This window comes from Ochotona curzoniae, unplaced genomic scaffold (genome assembly GCF_017591425.1).
Source record: "Ochotona curzoniae isolate NIBS_2020 unplaced genomic scaffold, NIBS_Ocur_1.0 contig_1274, whole genome shotgun sequence".
Taxonomy (NCBI): Eukaryota; Metazoa; Chordata; class Mammalia; order Lagomorpha; family Ochotonidae; genus Ochotona; species Ochotona curzoniae.
In genome coordinates this window covers 4,954,380-4,971,999 of record NW_024465023.1, presented here as the reverse complement: position 1 = coordinate 4,971,999, position 17,620 = coordinate 4,954,380, and the positions used below count along the sequence as shown (strand labels likewise).

Genomic DNA, 17,620 nt, shown 5'->3' with positions numbered 1-17,620 from the left:
TCCCTCTTCACTGGGACTTCTCCTCCCCACGCCCTTGCACACCTCTCCCTCCCTGGACACTGCCCCTCTATTGCACCAGACAACACAAATCCATTCCCTACCACGCAGTTCTTGCCATGGAGTCTTCTTGAGGCTTAAAGCTTCTTAGTCCTCTGGCTGACATGTTCTCCCAGAACACCTGTCATTTTGGCCCAGAAGTGACTCCTCACTTCCCAAGGAGCATTTCCACCTTTGAAAGAGTTTGTTGGAAGGAAAAGACATGCAAGGACGTCCCAGCAGCACTCACTCCAGCTTTGTCAAGGTCAAACTCTCTTGAATAAGGGACGCAAGGCTTCTCTAGTTGACCTTAGCCCAATTGTCTTTCTCCCCAAACAACGGCAATGGGATTTGAAAGAGACTTGTAGTAGCTCAATTCTTTGGAGAATTTCGCGCTTTGGGGGAGAAGAGATGTCATGCCGTTCTTGTGCACGCAATGAGTGAACACCCCGCCAGTATGCACCAGTCTGTGTTCTCTCATGGCCACTGGGTTCACGTTTCATCACAGGCAAACTGGCTCAGCAGCTAGCTGATTTTCAGAGCTGCTTATGTCCAAGTCACATTCACATATTTCAGAGTCACTTGTACCACTGGCACAAAGGACAAAAGCTCTAAGTGCTGTTCTGAGGTCCCAGAGAACTAGTGCAGGAGCAAAAGCAGGAGAAGATGAACTCGGCAAATCATATAGAATAAGGGCAGAAGACAAGAAGATGAAAGCAGGCGGTGGCTTGTTACACAATCATGCAATTATCACATCTCAGTGGACTCACCTTACACTTGGCCTGTTGCCTCTGTGACGGCAGTGCTGGACCTAGGTCTTAAGGCACATGGAATAAGTGAAACATGGAGCAAGGGGGCCAGGGATGCCTTTTGTGTTTTCCTTTTTTAAAATGCAGAGAGGAGAAAGGGAGGTGAGGAGGAAGAGGAGGTAGGAGGGGTGAGGAATGAGAGGCAGGGGAGGAGAAGGGAAGAAGAAGCGGGGAGAGTAAGAGGATCAGTTTCCAGATTTGATTTCATCTCCAAATGGCTGAAACAGTTGGTGCTGGGCCAGATGGAAGGCGGAAGGAAGGCAGTCCATCCAGGTCTCCCACATGGGCTGCGAGGCCCCAAGTGCTTGGGACATTATCTGCCACTTTCCCATGAGCCTTAACATGAAACCGGACTGGACGCAGAGTGGTCAGGAGTCAAATTGCCATCTGATACAGGATGCCAGCAATGTCATGGGAAGCTGAAAACACTGCGCCATGACAGCAGCAATCACAGAATGACTTTCTTTTTTAACACTTATTTTTATTTGAAAGAGTTACAGATGGAGGAGCAGAGACAGAAATCTTTTACTTGCTAGTTCACTCACAAAATGGCTGCTTGGCCAGAGCCGGGCCATTCTGAAACCTGGAGCCAGTAGCCTCCTTCATGTCTTCCATGTGGGTTTGGTGGCACCAGGAACCGCAGCACCCTCCAGTGCTTCAACAGCAGGAAGCAGGGTCTCAGCGTCCTGCACCGGAATCTGTGCTAAGAGTGTAAGAGTGATGGCAGTGCCTCCGGAGGAGGCTGGGCTACTGAGCAAAGGCACCACCTTCGTGGCAAGGACTTTTTCTGGTTCATTTATCTAAAAGGCAGAGTTACAAAGAGAGACAAGCGGAGAGTTACACACACACACACACACACACACACACACACCATCTCTCTCTCTCTCTCTCTCTCTCTCTCTCTCTCTTAAGACCTGCTCCTGCCAGGGTGTGGCTCATTTCAGCTCTGTCTCTCCCTCGCATTTCCTAGGTGTCTCCACCAGGTGGCAGGGCCCACCACTCTCAGGACTTGCTGAGGGCTGTCAGTCTTCTGCACAGCACTTTGGGACATTGTGTTCTCCTTATGGACTTTCTGCCAAGATGGCCAATGCTGCCTGCCTAACGCTGCCACCCAGCACATCCTCCTGCTGTTTCTAACCCAAGCCTCCAATGTTGCATGGAAGCCAGGTGCTTCTCTCAAGGGCCAAGCTGTGTGAGGGTAGCCTGTTGTGCTGGTCAAGCCTTACAGACGCCCTGTTGGTCAGAAACCTCTCTTTTCTCCTCACCCCTTCTGCCGACATCATCTAGGGCCTTTCTGTCCTTCACTGTGATTTGGGTGCAGTAAATGGAAGGGAAGTAAAGGATTCAGAGGATTCTCTGTCCCTAACCTTCCTAAGGGAAGTTGTTGTACAGAGATCATGGCCTCCTGTAGGCACAGGTGTCAAGGCTCACCTTTGTAGCAGCTGTCGACTGGCAGTGAAGCCACTGGTTAGGATGCCCACACCCAGGATCAGCGTTCCTGGGTCGGAGTGTCATTCTTGCTTTCAATTCCAGCTTCCTGCTAATGTGTTCCCTGGGAGGCACGAGGTGGTGGGATTCTTGTGGGTGGACTTCCCAGATGTTGCCTCCACCTGATTCAGCCTCAGCTGCTTCAGGCCTCTGAGAACTGATCTGGCGGGTTGTAAGGCTCGCTCTCCCTTCCTCTCCATTCCTCCACTCCTCCATTTCACTTTGTCACTTTGCTTGTCCAACACCCATGTTTGTCACTAGGATGGCTGGAGCCCACCATGCTGCCTCCTCGGTACTTTCTCAGAAGGCCTGCTGCCAGGTCCATTCCTGCTACAGCTGTGCTTTGTGTCATTCCTTCTGGAAACCACTCTATAAATGTGTGCACAAACTCCCCTTCCTTTTCTGATCCATTCTTCTGATACTGACTGAGGGCTTATCATGTGCTCTGGGGCTGCAGCTGTGACCCGGTCAGCTGCGATCCTCGTCCTGGAGGCTATGGCATGTGGGTTAGATGTTACCCTGGGAAACCAGGAAGATTTAATCTGTTTCGTGCGGGTGACTGCGATGAAGCCAACTGTGCACTATACTGGAAAGAGCCAACAGGGATACCTCCCCAAATATACAGAGTGTGTGATGGCCTCCATGCGGGTCGGCCTCTAGATCTGATTCCAGCTTCTTGCTAACGTGCACCCTGGGAGCCAGCAGATGGTGCCTCTGAAACACCTGGGCACTTGTCATCCGTGTTGGAAACTCAGAACTATCTCCCAGCCCCAGCCTGAGGTCTGGCCCTGTCCTGGCCATAGTGGGCATTTTGCAAGCGAATAAGCAAGTGAGAGCTCACTTGCTCATTCACTTTTTCCTTGTCCCTCATCTCTTTGTCTCTCTCCCTGTCAAACAGCGTTTTTACGTTTCGTGTCAGTCTCTGTTTATAAGGTAAAACTGAATTTTGTGTGACGGTAGATCCTGGTGGGGCTCCAGGGACACCGGGAACAAAACCCTTAACGTAATCCAATGAGATGTTGCAGTCACTTGGAGAGTGAATCATCGGGCAGAAGATCTTCCTCTCTGTATATCTGACTTTGCAATTAAAAAAATAAATAAATCTTTTTAAAAATGATGTTTTATGAATGTATTTGAAAGGTTGAATGTTGAAAAAGAGAGGAATAAGAGGAGAAATGAAACAGGTCTACCATCTGCTGGTTCACTCCCCAAATGACCCCAAAAGCCAGAGCTGGGCAAAGTCAAAGCAAGGAGACCAGAGCCCCATCCTGGTCTCCCACGAGGGCGGCGTGGGATCAAGTACTTGGTCCGTCCTCCTTTGTCTCCCCAGGCACATTATCAAAAGCTGGATTGCAAGTGCAGCTGGCAGGCCTCCAACTGGCATTCCAGTATTGCAAGTGGCAGCTGAACCTACTGACCCACCACGCCACCCCATCGTTATGATCTCTTTACTTTGGCCCCCTATTTGAAAAGAATCTTGTAAAGCATTTCCTCAAACCCCCTTTCATTTGCAACAGTGTACTGAGTTCCAAATGAACAAGTGTTCATTAATCAGTTATTTAACATTTAGACTGCAAATGCCCAGATTTTATTTTGAATGCAGCTGCTCTCGTAAGCACATTTCAGGCTTGAAGAAGGTGCAGGTTCATTTGTTTGGACACTGCCCTCGCAGCTGCATACTGTTAAAGTGAGCCTCCCTTAAGATTTGGTTGATGTGGGAGTAATAGTCTTGGCTTAGGGTAGGCTCATCCATTGAGGACTGAGGGAGCTGCGGGTTGGCTTCAGTGATGGTCCAGTTTGAGATGTTTCTCGCTTCACTGGAAGTCTCTGGGATGTTGGGGTCACTGCTCCTTTCATTATGGCTGCTCGAGGACTGCAAAGAGAAAGACTGCCGTAGGATCATGACAACACTTCTACAACACTTTTTCCTAGTGCTCCTGGGAAATACTGGAGTCCCACTCTAGACCAGGCTTCCTGGTGAACCAAGCACAAACACTCTACATAGCTCATTCTGTCACCACAGCAACTGTGCAAATTAAAGGGGGAAATCAGAGCCTTCATTTTGCAAATGTGGAAAGAGATTCCTGACTTGCCCAAAGTCGCCTGGCTTGGATGTGATAGAGGGAGAAATCAAGCACAGACCTCCTATTTCCAATTCCCTGCACATATTCTCTATGCTAGACATACTGCTTCTTGCAATAATCAATGTAAGAGAATTGGCAGCCCCAACAATACCACAGGGTGATAGAAATAATCACCATGCAATGAGGTAGGCTGTGCTGACAAGTTGAAATACAGTATATTAATTCTTTATGCACACCTTTACTTCCACAGGCATGCATATGCACGCATATACAAATGCATGATAATTTCGTGCGTGAATCTTGACAGTGAATATATGCGGCCTTCTAGTTCCAATTCAAAAGTCCACACGTAGCTTGAGAGGCATCTGACAAGTCTTTGGTGAGTGTCACACTGACACGTGAGTGTCAGTTTTGGATGAGGAGTAGTCACAGCTCCTTTACATTACTGATTTTGGGAGAGTGTCTGTGCTTAAGATTCTTTTCTCAAGAGCATTGACAAAGGCGGTCAAAAGTAATTCCTAAAATGTTGATCTTACTCCAAGAAATGACGTAGTGGGTACTCTGGGTATTACTCATGAAGGAAGAGTGTCAATGGGGAACATGGGAAGGAGGTTGCGTGGGGGTGGAAGCATTAATAGGCCCATTTAAAATAGTACTGTGAATTGCATGATATTTGTTCACTTCATGTGAGTAAAGTAATTTTTAAAAGATTATGACTATGAATCGGGGTCTTTGCCAAGTTGGAGTGTCCCCTGAAAACATCTGTGTTTTGCAAGTACCTGCCTTTGCAAAGTCAGCATCCTCAAAGGATTAGTTGATGGCAAGGGCCCTTTTATCTGCATTCACAGTGTTGTTACCACATTTCTTAGAAGGCCTTTGTTTCCAAACCTAACCTAACAAGACTTTAAACCAAGACTTGTGATGGTCATTTGGAGCTACTCTGACCACAGCTATCAGAATAGCCCATGCTCACCTTTATAGCATCAGTAACATCGTAGTTACTGAAACAACCATGCAAGGAAGAGAGAGGAGTGGCCAAGTAAAGTTTGATGTGAGATCTCCAGCAACAGGAATCAAACAGGCGTAAGACCTTAACGCAAAGGCCAGATCATAGAGAAGTCCAACAATTTTCTCAGTCCTGAGTTTTCTGAAACACTAGACCCTCCAGTGTCCCCAAGTAGTGATGTTGCATATCTTTGATATACATAAAATCTGCTCTCTTGATATGAACACAATATTCAAAATATAGAAATCTTTTTCACTGCCCATCACCAATTGGACTATTCAAGATTGGCAATGCATGAAATAGAGCTTATTTGACCCTACTTCCTACCTCTGTGTCTTTAGAATCCTGGATGTCCGGGTTTATCTTACTCCTTTTGCAGTAGGAGTGCTGTCCATCCTCTCTATTGGCATTTCTTTTCTTCCTGTAAACAAATTGCAGATACAGGGAAACATGTCACCCATTAAGCAATCTTTTGGGCGTACAAGTTGTACGCCATTACATCGTAAGCTTATCTTTTCCTTCTGTTTTTTTCCTTATGATAATTCAAATATTCTCATAAATCATGGTCAACTTCAGCAAGAATTTCAAGTTCAACAGCTCAGCACATCAAGCTCTAAGAGAAAAACGAAAATGCAGGAACTCTACAGTCAGACTGAAGCATAATTCCCCAAACTCAGCTTCGTAATTTCACTTAAAGTTTGGAAATGAAACAAAGGGTGCAGCTGGTAAAACTGCCACCTATGACATGCAGTCTGTACAAGCACCAATTCAAATCCCAGCTCCTCTAACTCCAGCCCAGCTCCCTTGTCATGTGCCTAGGAAAGCAGCTAGATGACCTTAGTGCTTGGGCCCTGACATCCCTGGGTAGCCCTGAGTAGGCTCCTGTTTGGTCTAGTACAGCCCCAGCCACTGCACCGCGTGGGCAGTACAGCAGCAGATGGAAAATCCTTCCCTTCCTCCTTCTCTCCCTCTCTTCCTTCCTGTCTTGTTTCCTCCTTCTCTCCCTCTCTTCCTTCTTTTCCTCCGTCTCCTCCTCCCCTCTTCCCTCTCTCTCCTGCCCACTTTTCTTTCCCTCCCTCCCTCCCCTTTCTTTATTCTCTCCCTGCCCTCCCCTTGTCTCTCCCCCTCCCCTTCGCTCATTCTCTCCCTCCCTACTCCCTCTCTCAGTGTCCCCATTTCCACTTTGTCTCTCCCCCTCTCTAACCTCCCACATTCTCCCTCCCCTTTCTTACCCATCCTTCTCCTCTTCCCTCTCCTTCCCCTTGTCTCTCACTCTTTCCCTCCTCCCTATTTCTCCCTCACTGCCCTCTTTTCTTCCCCTCCGCTCCTTCCCTCACTTCCTTGGATTCTTTCACTCCCCTTCCCTCTCTCCCTTCCCACTTTTCTCCTTCTCTCTCTCACCCTCCACTCCTCCCCTGGCCCTTCCATAGTTCTTTTACTCCCTTCCAGTCCTCTCTCCCTCCCTCTCTCCTCATGCTTCCGCCCTCACTATTGCTGCTCTGTTCCCCTTCCCCCCACTTTGTCTCTCCCTCTCCTTCCCTCTTCCCTGCCTCCCCCTTACTTCGCTCCTCCCCTCACTCTCCTTCCTCCCCCTCTCTCTTTCCCTCCCCCTCTCTCCATCCCTCCCTCTTTCCTCATTCTCTCCCTCCCCTTCCCTCTCTGTCCTCTTCTGCCTCTTTGTCTCTCTCCCTTCCTCCTCCCTTCCCTAACACTCCCACTCTTCTCTCCCTCTTTCCTTTCTTCCTTCCCTCTCAATCACTGTTACCTCTCCCTCACTCCCTCCATTTCTCCCCTCCCCCCTCCATCTCCCCTCTCCCATCATTTCCACCTCCCTCTGCTTTCATCAAACTCTCCCTCTCCCTTCCCTCCCCTTCCTTCTCCCTCTTTCCCTATCTCATTCCACCTCAATCTCTTCCTCTCTCCCCTTCACGCACACTTTCCCTCCCCGATTTCCTCCTCATTTATCCTTCTCCCTCTTCCCTCCCCATTTCCTGTCTCCCTCTTCCCTCCCCAGTCCCTCTCCCTCTTTTGCCTGCATATTCTCCTTTTCCCTCTCTCAATTACCCTTTCCTCATTCTCTCCCTCCCCTTCCCTCTCTCCCTCCTCCCTTCTCCCTCCCTCTGCTCTCCCCTTTCCCTCACACACTCTCCCTCTTCTTTCCCTCCTACATCTCCCTTCCCCATCCCCTCCCCATCTCCCCTCACCTTTGCCTCTCTCCTTATTTCCTTCCTTCTTACTCCCCTCTCCCTCTCCTACCTTCTCACTTCCTCTGTCTTTTTGTCACTCCCTCCCTCTTTCCTCAATCTTTCCTCCCTCTGCCGTCTCTGTCCCCCTTCTCCTCCTCCCTCTGTGTCTCTCCCTCCTCCCTTCTCTCCCATGCTCTCTACTTCCATGCCTCTCTTCCTCCTCTTGCCTCTCCTCCGCCCTCCCTCTCACTCCTCCCCTTGACCCTGCATCTCCCTTATTGCCTGCTTTCCTTCCACACTCTTTCCCTCCAGTCCTCATTCTCTCCCTCCATGTCCTCCCTCCCCTTCTGTCTCCCTCCCCCTTTGCTCAATCTCTCCCTCCCTTTTCCTTCTCTGTTCCCCTTCTCTCCCTCCCTCTTTGTCTCTCTTCCCCCATCCTCCCTCCCACACTCTCCCTGCCCTTTGCTCCTTCCCTAGCTCCCTCCTCTTCTTGTCCCTCACCCTTGCCCCTCACTCTTTCCCTCTTCCCTGCCTCTTCCTTACTGCCCTCTTTTCTTTCCCATCCTGATCCCCAGTCTTCTCTCTCCCTCCTCCCTCCTCCCTGTCTTCCTCCTATTATCTTTCTCCCCTCCCCTTCCCTCTTCCCTGCCTCTCCCTCCCCCTTCTCTCCCTCCCCATTCCATCCTTCCCTGCCCCTTTCCATCCTCTCCCTCCCCTCTCCCTTTCTGTCCTCCTTCCTGCCCTCTTCCTGTCTCTCATTCCCTCCTGCCTTCACTCCCATACTCTCACTGCACCTTCCCTCCCTCTTACTTCTTCCTAACCTCACACTTCCTCCCATTTCTCTTCCTCTTTCACTCCCCTTCCCTCTCTCTTCCTCCTTGCTTCCCTGCTACTCCTGTTTCTCCCCTGCCCTCTCCCTTCCTTACTCTCCCTCCTTTTCCCTCACACTTCCCTCTCTCTCTCCCTCCTGCCTCCCACTCTCTGTCTCTGCTTCCCACTCACTCCCTTAGTTCCCTCTCCCCTTTCTCACACTCTTCCTCCACTTTCCCTCATGTTTTTCTCCCCCTTCTCTCTTTCTCCTTTTCTCTCTGTACCCTTCCCCCTCTCTCTTCCTCTTTGTCTCTCAATTTCTTCCTCTCCACCCCCCACCTTCCCTCCCACTTCCCTCCATCCTGCAGTGTTTGTCATTCCACCTCTCCTTGTCTCTCTCTATGTACCTTTTTACCACACACTCCTTTGTTCTCTATCCCCTTGTGTCAAACTCTCCCTCCACCTTCCCATCCCTTCCTCCCTCTCTCCCTTTCCGTCGCTCCCCTTTTCCTGTCACTCTCCCCTTCCCTCCCTCTCTCCACTTTTCCTCCTTCCCCTTCCTCCCTCTCTCCCCTTCCTCCCTCTCTCCACTTCCTTCCTCCTTCCCCTTCCTCCCTCTCTCCCCTTCCTCCCTCTCTCCCCTTCCTCCCTCTCCCCTTCCTCCCTCTCTCCCCTTCCTCCCTCTCTCCCCTTCCTCCCTCTCTCCCCTTCCTCCCTAACCCCCCGTTCCTTCCTCTTTCCCCTTCCTCCCTCTCTCCCCTTCCTCCCTAACTGCCCTTCCTCCCTCTCTCCCCCACCACCCTCTCTCCCCTTCCTTCCTCTCTTCCCTTTCTTCCTTTCTCCCCTTCCTCCCTCTTTCCTATTCCTGCCACTCTCCCCTTCCTCCTTCTCTCCCACTTCCCTCCCTCTCTCCCCTTCCTCCCTCTCTCCACTTCCTCCCTCTCTCTCCTTCCTCCCTCTTCCCCTTCCTCCCTCTCTCCACTTCCTCCCTCTCTCCCCTTCCTCCCTCTTTCCCCTTCCTCCCTCTCTCCCCTTCCTCCCTCTCTCCCCTTCCTCCCTCTTTCCCCTTCCTCCCTCTCTCCCCTTCCTCCCTCTCTCCCCTTCCTCCCTCTTTCCCCTTCCTCCCTCTCTCCACTTCCTCCCTAACTGCCCTTCCTCCCTCTCTCCCCCACCACCCTCTCTCCCCTTCCTTCCTCTCTTCCCTTTCTTCCTTTCTCCCCTTCCTCCCTCTTTCCTCTTCCTGCCACTCTCCCCTTCCTCCTTCTCTCCCACTTCCCTCCCTCTCTCCCCTTCCTCCCTCTCTCCCCTTCCTCCTTCTCTCCCCTTCCTCCCTCTCTCCCCTTCCTCCCTCTCTCCCCTTCCTCCTTCTCTCCCACTTCCCTCCCTCTCTCCCCTTCCTCCCTCTTTCCCCTTCCTCCCTCTCTCCCCTTCCTCCCTCTCTCCCCTTCCTCCCTCTCTCCCCTTCCTCCCTCTTTCCCCTTCCTCCTTCTCTCCCCTTCCTCCCTCTCTCCCCTTCCTCCCTCTCTCCCCTTCCTCCGTCTCTCCTCTTCCTCCATCTCTCCTCTTCCTCTCTCTCTTCCCTTTCTTCTTTCTCCCCTTCCTCCCTCTTTCCTCTTCCTGCGACTCTCCCCTTCCGTTCTTCTCTCCCCTTCCTCCCTCTTCCCCTTCCTCCATCTCCCCTTGCTCCCTCTCTCCCCTTCCTCCCTCTTCCCCTTCCTCCCTCTCTCCCCTTCATCGCTCTCCCCTTCCTCCCTAACTGCCCTTCCTCCATCTCTCCCCCCCCCCCCCCTCTCCCCTTCCTTCCTCTCTCCCCTTCCGTTCTTCTCTCCCCTTCCTCCCTCTTCCCCTTCCTCCATCTCCCCTTCCTCCATCTCTCCCCTTCCTCCCTCTCTCCCCTTCCTCCCTCTTCCCCTTCCTCCCTCTCACCCCTTCCTCCCTAACTGCCCTTCCTCCATCTCTCCCCCACCTCCCTCTCTCCCCTTCCTTCCTTTCTCCCCTTCCGTTCTTCTCTCCCCTACCTCCCTCTCTCCCCTTCCGTTCTTCTCTCCCCTTCCTCCCTCTCTCCTCTTTCCTCTTCCTCCATCTCTCCTCTTCCTCTCTCTCCTCCCTTTCTTCCTTTCTCGCCTTCCTCCCTCTTTCCTCTTCCTGCCACTCTCCCCTTCCGTTCTTCTCTCCCTTCCCCCTCTCTCCCCTTCCTCCCTCTCTTCCCCTTCCTCCTTCTTTCCCCTTCCTCCCTCTTCCCCTTCCTCCCTCTCTCCACTTCCTCCCTCTTTCCCCTTCCTCCCTCTCTCCACTTCCTCTTTCCCCTTCCTCACTCTCTCCCCTTCCTCCCCCTCTCCCCTTCCTCCCTCTCCCCTTCTTGCCACTCTCCCCTTCCTGCCACTCTCCTTCCTCCCTCTCTCCTCTACCCTCCCTCTCTCCCCCTTCCCTCCCTCTCTCCCCTTCCTCCCTCTCTCCACTTCCGTTCTTCTCTCCCCTTCCTCCCTCTCTCCCCTTCCTCCCTCTCTTCCCTTCCTCCCTCTCTCCCCTTCCTCCCTCTTCTCTTCCTCCCTCTCTCCCCTTCCTCCCTCTTCTCTTCCTTTCTCTCTCCCCTTTCTCCCTCTCTCCCCTTCCTCCCTCTCTCCACTTCCTCTCTCCATTTCCTCCCTCTCTCCCCTTCCGTTGTTCTCTCTCCTTCCTCACTCTCTCCCCTTCCACCATCTCTCCCCTTCCTCCCTCTTTCCCCTTCCTCCCTCTCTCCACTTCCTCTTTCCCCTTCCTCACTCTCTCCCCTTCCTCCCTCTCTCCCATTCCTCCCTCTACCCTTCTTGCCACTCTCCCCTTCCTGCCACTCTCCTTCCTCCCTCTCTCCTCTACCCTCCCTCTCTCCCCCTTCCCTCCCTCTCTCCCCTTCCTCTCTCCCCTTCCTCCCTCTCTCCCCTTCTTCCCTCTCTTCCCTTCCTCCCTCTCTCCCCTTCCTCCCTCTTCTCTTCCTTTCTCTCTCCCCTTTCTCCCTCTCTTCCCTTTCTCCCTCTCTCCCCTTCCTCTCTCTCTCTCCTTCCTGCCTCACACCCCTTCCTCCCTCTCTTTCCTTCTTTCTCGCTCCTTCCCTTTTCTGTCCTAGTTCCCTCCCTTATTTGCCTTCCTCTCCATCTTTCTCACTCCCGCTTTTCTCTCTCTCTCCTTCCCCTTCCACACTTTCTTCCTCCTGTTTGCTGATTGCTTGCATTCCCAGTCCCTCCTGTCCTTTCTTTGTGTCTCTATCCTCCTGTTCCTCCCAGTCACTTTCCTCCCTTTGCCCCTAGTTTCTATTATCCCATCTCCCCCACCCTGTCCCTCATACCTTTCCTCATACATGCCCTTCCACACTTCCATCCCACACTCTCCCTCCTTCCCTCCACCTGCTCCCTCCTCCTTCCCCTTCCAGGCTTTCCCTCCTCCCTTCTCTCACATGCCCCTCATCCCTTCCTTCCCACTATCTACCTTCCCCACCCCCCCGCTCCTTTCTCCCTTCCCTCCCACACTCTCCATCCTCCCTAGCTTCCCAGCTGCTCCCTCCTCCCTAACCCGTCACCTGCTCCCTCCTCCTTCCCCTTCCAGGCTTTCTGCCCTCCCTTTTCTCACATGCCACCTCCTCCCTTCCTTCCCACTATTTGCCTCCTCCCTTCCCTCCTACACTCTGGTTCCTTCACCCACATACTCCTTCATCACTTCTCTCCCACACTCTGCATCCTCCCCTCCCACCTGCTCCCTCCTCCTTAACCTCCCACATGCTCCCTCCTCCCCCTTCCAGGCTTTCCCTCCTCCCTTTTCTCACATGCTACCTCATCACTTCCTTCCCACTATCTACCTCCTACTCTTCCTCCTAAACTCTGGCTCCTCCCCCATGCTCATTCCTCCCTTCCCTCCCACACTTTCCATCCTCCCCTCCCACATGCTCCCTCCTCCCCAACCTCCCTCCTGCTCCCTCCTCCTTCCCCTTCCATGCTTTCCCTCCTCAGTTTCCTCACATGCCCCTCATCCCTTCTGTCACATGCCCCCTCCTCCCTTCCTTCCCACTCTACATCCACCTCTTACTCATATACTCTGGCTCCTCCCCCATGCTTATTCCTCCCTTCCTTCCCACACTCTCCATCCTCCCTAGCTTCCCACCTGCTCCCTCCTCCTAACCCATCACCTGCTCCCTCCTCCTTCCCCTTCCAGACTTTCCTTCCTCCCTTTTCTCACATGCCACCTCCTCCCTTCCTTCCCACTATTTACCTTCTCCCTTCCCTCCTACACTCTGGCTCCTCCACCCACATACTCCTTCATCACTTCCCTCCCACACTCTGCATCCTCCCCTCCCTCCCACACTCTCCATCCTCCCCTCCCACCTGCTCCCTCCTCCCTAACCTCCCACCTGCTCCCTCCTCCTTGCCCTTCAGGCTTTCCCTCCTCCCTTCTCTCACATGCCCCTCCTCCCTTCTCTCACATGCCCCTCCTCCCTTCTCTCACATGCCCCTCCTCCCTTCTCTCACATGCCACCTCCTCCTCTTCCTCATATACTCTGGCTCCTCCCCCATGCTCATTCCTCCCTTCCCTCCCACACTCTCCATCCTCCCCTCCCACCTGCTCCCTCCTCCTTGCCCTTCCATGCCTTCCCTCCTCCCTTCTCTCACATGCACCTCCTCCCTTCTCTCACATGCCACCTCCTCCCCTCCCTTCTACACTTTGGCTCCTTCCCCATGCTCCTTCCTCCCTTCCCTCCCACACTCTCCCTCACCCCTCCCTCCCACACTCTCCCTCCTCCATTACCACCCTTCCTCCTCCTACCCTTTCCCTCTCTCCTTTCATCTTTCCTTCTCACTCTCTCCCATTAGCCTCCTTCTCTCCCTCCTCTTTACTCTCACTGTTTCCCTGCCCCCTTGCCCTTACCTCCCTTTCTTCCTCCTCCTTCCCTCCCCTTTCCTCATAATCTCCCTTCCATTCTGCCTCCCTTTCCCTTCTCCCCACTCACTCTTTCACCTCTCTCCTGCTCCTTCCTCTATACTTCCTCCTTTTCCCTCTCTAGTGAATTCTCCTCTCCCTTCCCCCTTCCTTACCTCTCTCTTTTCTGGTCTCTCCCTCCTCCCTTCCCACCCATGTTTTACCTCCCTATTTCACCCTCCCCTTTTCCTTTCTCGCTCCCTTTGTCTCTTTCTCTTTCCTCTGCTCCTCTCACTCCCCTCCTCTTCCTACTCCCTCACCTTCCCTCTCTCTCCCTTTCCTTCCTTCCTCCATTTTGTTTTCTCCCTCTCCCTCCCTGTTCCATCATACTTTCCTTCCCTTTCCCTCACACCTTCTTCTTCTATCTCTCTTCCCTTACCCCTCTTTCTTCTTCTCCACCTCTCCTTCCCCCTTCTCTCAATCTCTCCCTCCATTTTCTTCCCCTTCCCCCCCCCCCCTTAGTCTCTCTCTGGCTGTCTGATTCTCTGTAACTCTGTCATCCAAAAAAAAAATCTTTAGAACAATAAAACTAGGAAGAGTTCCATAGCTAAATTCCCTAAGTCTACCTAATTAGAGTCATTTCTTCATTCACTGAAAAGTCAATTACAGGCTAAGTGATTTAGCACCTTCCAGATGACAGCATTTCAAACACGTGTGGCACTCAGTGCCTACTGTTGGCAAATGGAGAGTGCACAGAGAGACTGACTGCTCTGGTGTTCTGCTAGGCAATCACGGTTGCCATGCCAACTATGATTATGACATGGGAGCTGCTTCACTGGACTGTCAACAGGACACCAGAGCAGACTGCCTCCCAGAAATGACTTCCTCACCATTGTTCGCATTGCATCTTCATCCCCAAGTCCACTCCCAATAATGAGATTGCAGTGTTTACATTCTAACTCTTGCAACATCCCCAAGCTATTCAGACACTCTCCCTACCTATCTGCTTAGGAATCACTCCTCTGTGTTTGGTAATTCTGAAGATGGCCCCAACCTCCTCAGTTTTATGATGCAGCCTCTCTCCAATCTTCTTTTTATGTCTGGAAGATTGGCATGTCAAACTCCTTGTTAAAGCAGGAAAATAAGCCCCATTCACCCAAAATAAAATTCTGATACGAACTGGAAGAGAGCATTTCCTGTTCTGGGTATGGAGGCTTTGTGGCTATGCTCTGTCTGCCTCCTTCTCCCTGGGCCATCTGCTCATGTGCCTGAGCCCTTCTCTTGAAGTGGAGACATCAGTCAGTCCAGACTTGGGGTGTAAACAAGTAAGGCTGCTGGAGCTGGCCCTAGAATGGACATTCCGTTGAGGCCTGGCTAAAGTCCTTCAGGAAACCTACAGGAAGAGATTAGTGCAGAACTCTAGGTCCAAATTCAACAAGGCTTTTATGCTAAACAAATTGCCAGCATAAGCGAATCTGGATGATTTTTGTACAGTGTTGTTTGAAAGGAAACTTTTTCTGTGTTAAGTATGTGAATTATTTTTACAGTAGTGTGCTTTCATTTAAAATGCATTTTAAAAGGAAGGGGGAGGGAGCATGGGGAATGTGGGCAGGACATAGGGTAGGGTGGGAAGTATCATTAAGATCCTAAGTCTGTACTGCAGTAAGTGTGAAATTTGTCCATTTTATGTATATAACAAAAACCAGAAGTTGGATGTATCTATCAGATTCTCTGCCTGTAAACAAGTAAGGTCTAGGTAGCGAAAGAAAAAAAAAGGGAATTTCTTTTTCAGTTATGTGAGGCATGGAAAGCAACCTGAGAAGTTTTTTCTGGACTTGTGGATGAAAAACCCATTGCAGTAATATCCAGCTGGCTTCATACGTGCCTTCATTCCAACAGCATGTTGCTAATTGAGATCCTAAGTTCACATTTAGTGCATTTTCTTTACGCTCACTCCCTGAACCTCCGTCATGACCAAAATCAGTAATCCCATACAGTAAGCTCGACTGACTGGCGTTTTACCACTGGACTAAGTAACAGTGGGATGCCTTCCACAGACTCAGTTCCATGAATTTGTCTCACCCAGGGCAAGATCCTTGGGCAGGAAAACCCATCTGCTGATGTCTGATTTTGTGGAGGGATGGCAAATCATGCACCATAGCTGCCTAAGACATTTTGTGTTCTTTTATTCCCTTAAGCCACAGTGAGGTTGCTGTGGCATAAAGGAAAAAGTTTTAAGTCTGAAAATGCCAGGACTCTGTCCTGAGTCTGCTACCAATCAGCTAAACTACCTTCATTAAGCCAAGACAAATTAATAAAATAATTTCTCATTACACTTTAAAATGGTGAACATAAAATTCAATTAAAAAAATCTTGCAACACCAGTATATATATTACACTCGAACGTTTTGAAACCACTAACTCGTAACATAAAAATGTATTCAAACATATATAAAAGATAAATCTGTGATTACAAACATTCAGCATTTTATTTAATAGCTTTCTTTGAGCATTTATTTAGTGACAGATATTAGCAAAAATGGTTAGGAAAAATGAGTGCAAGAAGCATGTAACCTATCTCCCAGCGTCATGAATCTACAAGGTTAAGGTTGTAGAATATTTTGAGATTTTTACCGTGTCTTAATGTTCAATTAAAAAAAAAAAGAACGTATATGAAAGTCAGTTTTCAGTTTGTCAAAGTGATTTTTAAGTGGTATGCTGAAAATAATGTATGGCCTAGCCTAGTGGATAAAGTCCTCACTTTGAATGCGCCCAGATCCCATATGGGTACCGGTTCTAATCCTGGCAGTTCCACTTCCCATCCAGCTCCCTGCTTGTGGCCTGGTAAAGCAGTAGAGGACGGCCCAAAGCCTTGGGACCCTGCATCTGTGTGGGAGACTGGAAGAATCTCTAGGTTCCTGGCTTTGGATTGGCTCAGCTCTGGCTATTGCAGTCACTTAGGGAATAAATCATTGGACAGAAGACCTTCCTCTCTGTCCCTCCTCTCTGTATATCTGACTTTGCAAAAATATATATATATGTGTAATAAATATATTTTAAAAAAGAGAATAATGTAGTGATTTTGATTTATGTATACTTATTAATGAAACCTTTGCACTCTAATTTTGAAAAAATATTTCTAATGATCATGAATGGATGATAAAGAGGATATGATTAGTTTTAGCTACATTCACTAGCTTAGCAAATTTTCTATACTGAGATCAGCTTTAATGATAGTGCTTGAATGCCATGGATGTGGAGGAACAGCTACACTGATCTACTTTTGTGAAAGAGTGCTCAGACAATTGAGAATTAATTTACTGTTGACCCAGCCATTGAACTCCCAGTAATATATCCAAAGAAAATGAAATCTGCATTCAAGAGAATAAACTGCATCCCTATATTTCTACCAGCACAACTTGCAATAGGAAGGACATGGAATCAACCCAGATGCTTGTCAACAGAGGCATGCACAAAAAAATCATTGTACATTTGCTTGATAGAATATTATTCGGCCATGAAGAAGAATGAAATCCTTCTGTTTGCAACAAAATGATCCTAATGGAAACCATTAGGCTTAGTGAGGTAACGCAGTCCCTAAAGGACAAATATCATAGTTCTGTCTGAAATGAGACACCCAACAATATGTGTGTGTGTGTGTGTATACTGCATTTATATACTGTATAACTATATATATATATATATGTATATACACAGACATGCATGAACTACACAGAAGAAATTAGGATACTGAGAAGTAAAGGTACTATGCAGTATGTGTCCCTATTTGTGAATAAAAGTAGCATTCCCAATAAAACTTATAAATATACTTCTAAAATACAATACCAGATTTTCTACCTCTGCCTATACTTGTCATGTCATGATACATTAAAATGTCAGAAAGTTAAACTTGTAAGTTTTACTAAGGGAGTATACTAAGTTTTACTAAGGGAGGGGAAATTGGGGAGTGAGAAAAGGGGGAGGAAGGAAAACTAGAAAACTGAACGGTGGGAAACAATCTTAACAAGTTAAAAAAACATGGGGGAAGAGATAGAGAGGAACATTCTAAGAAGTTTTCTTGTTGTTTTGTTTTGTTTTAATGCGAATGTGAGAGTATTTAGCCAGCTCCAAAGAAATCAGCTTAATATGGAAATCCAAAGGGATAACTTCCACATGGTGAGGATCGCTGACCTCTAAGAGGCAGCAGTCTCTCTTACAGGACGAATGTGTTGCTCACAAGGGACAGACAAATTATTTTCTATGGAAAGGTTTCCCAGTGTCTTTTTTGAAGTATGAGGGGAGGCGGGAGAGGCAATT

At 49.7% G+C, this 17,620-nt stretch overlaps 1 protein-coding gene across 2 annotated transcripts; it reads right to left on the bottom strand.

Moving 5' to 3' along the window:
* Positions 1–3,898: 3,898 nt before the first annotated feature.
* FAM104B (family with sequence similarity 104 member B) lies at positions 3,899–14,082 on the bottom strand. Of its 2 annotated transcripts, none has more exons than XM_041001396.1 (3): positions 13,990–14,082; positions 5,751–5,844; positions 3,899–4,206 (listed from the first exon to the last, which is right to left on the bottom strand). In XM_041001396.1, the coding sequence occupies exons 1-3, from the start codon at positions 14,004–14,006 to the stop codon at positions 3,979–3,981; spliced, it is 339 nt and encodes a 112-aa protein (XP_040857330.1). In that variant the 5' UTR covers positions 14,007–14,082; the 3' UTR covers positions 3,899–3,978. The 2 variants fall into 2 exon arrangements, with proteins under 2 accessions (XP_040857330.1, XP_040857338.1); XM_041001404.1 differs by having other exon boundaries at positions 13,930–14,014.
* Between the last annotated feature and the right edge of the window lie 3,538 nt (positions 14,083–17,620).

Excerpts from the sequence above, each read along its gene's own strand:
- FAM104B (XM_041001396.1), bottom strand. Across the intron at positions 4,207-5,750 it reads AGGATTCTAAAGACACAGAG|TCCTCGAGCAGCCATAATGA; the intron begins GTAGGAAGTAGG and ends TTCTCTTTGCAG.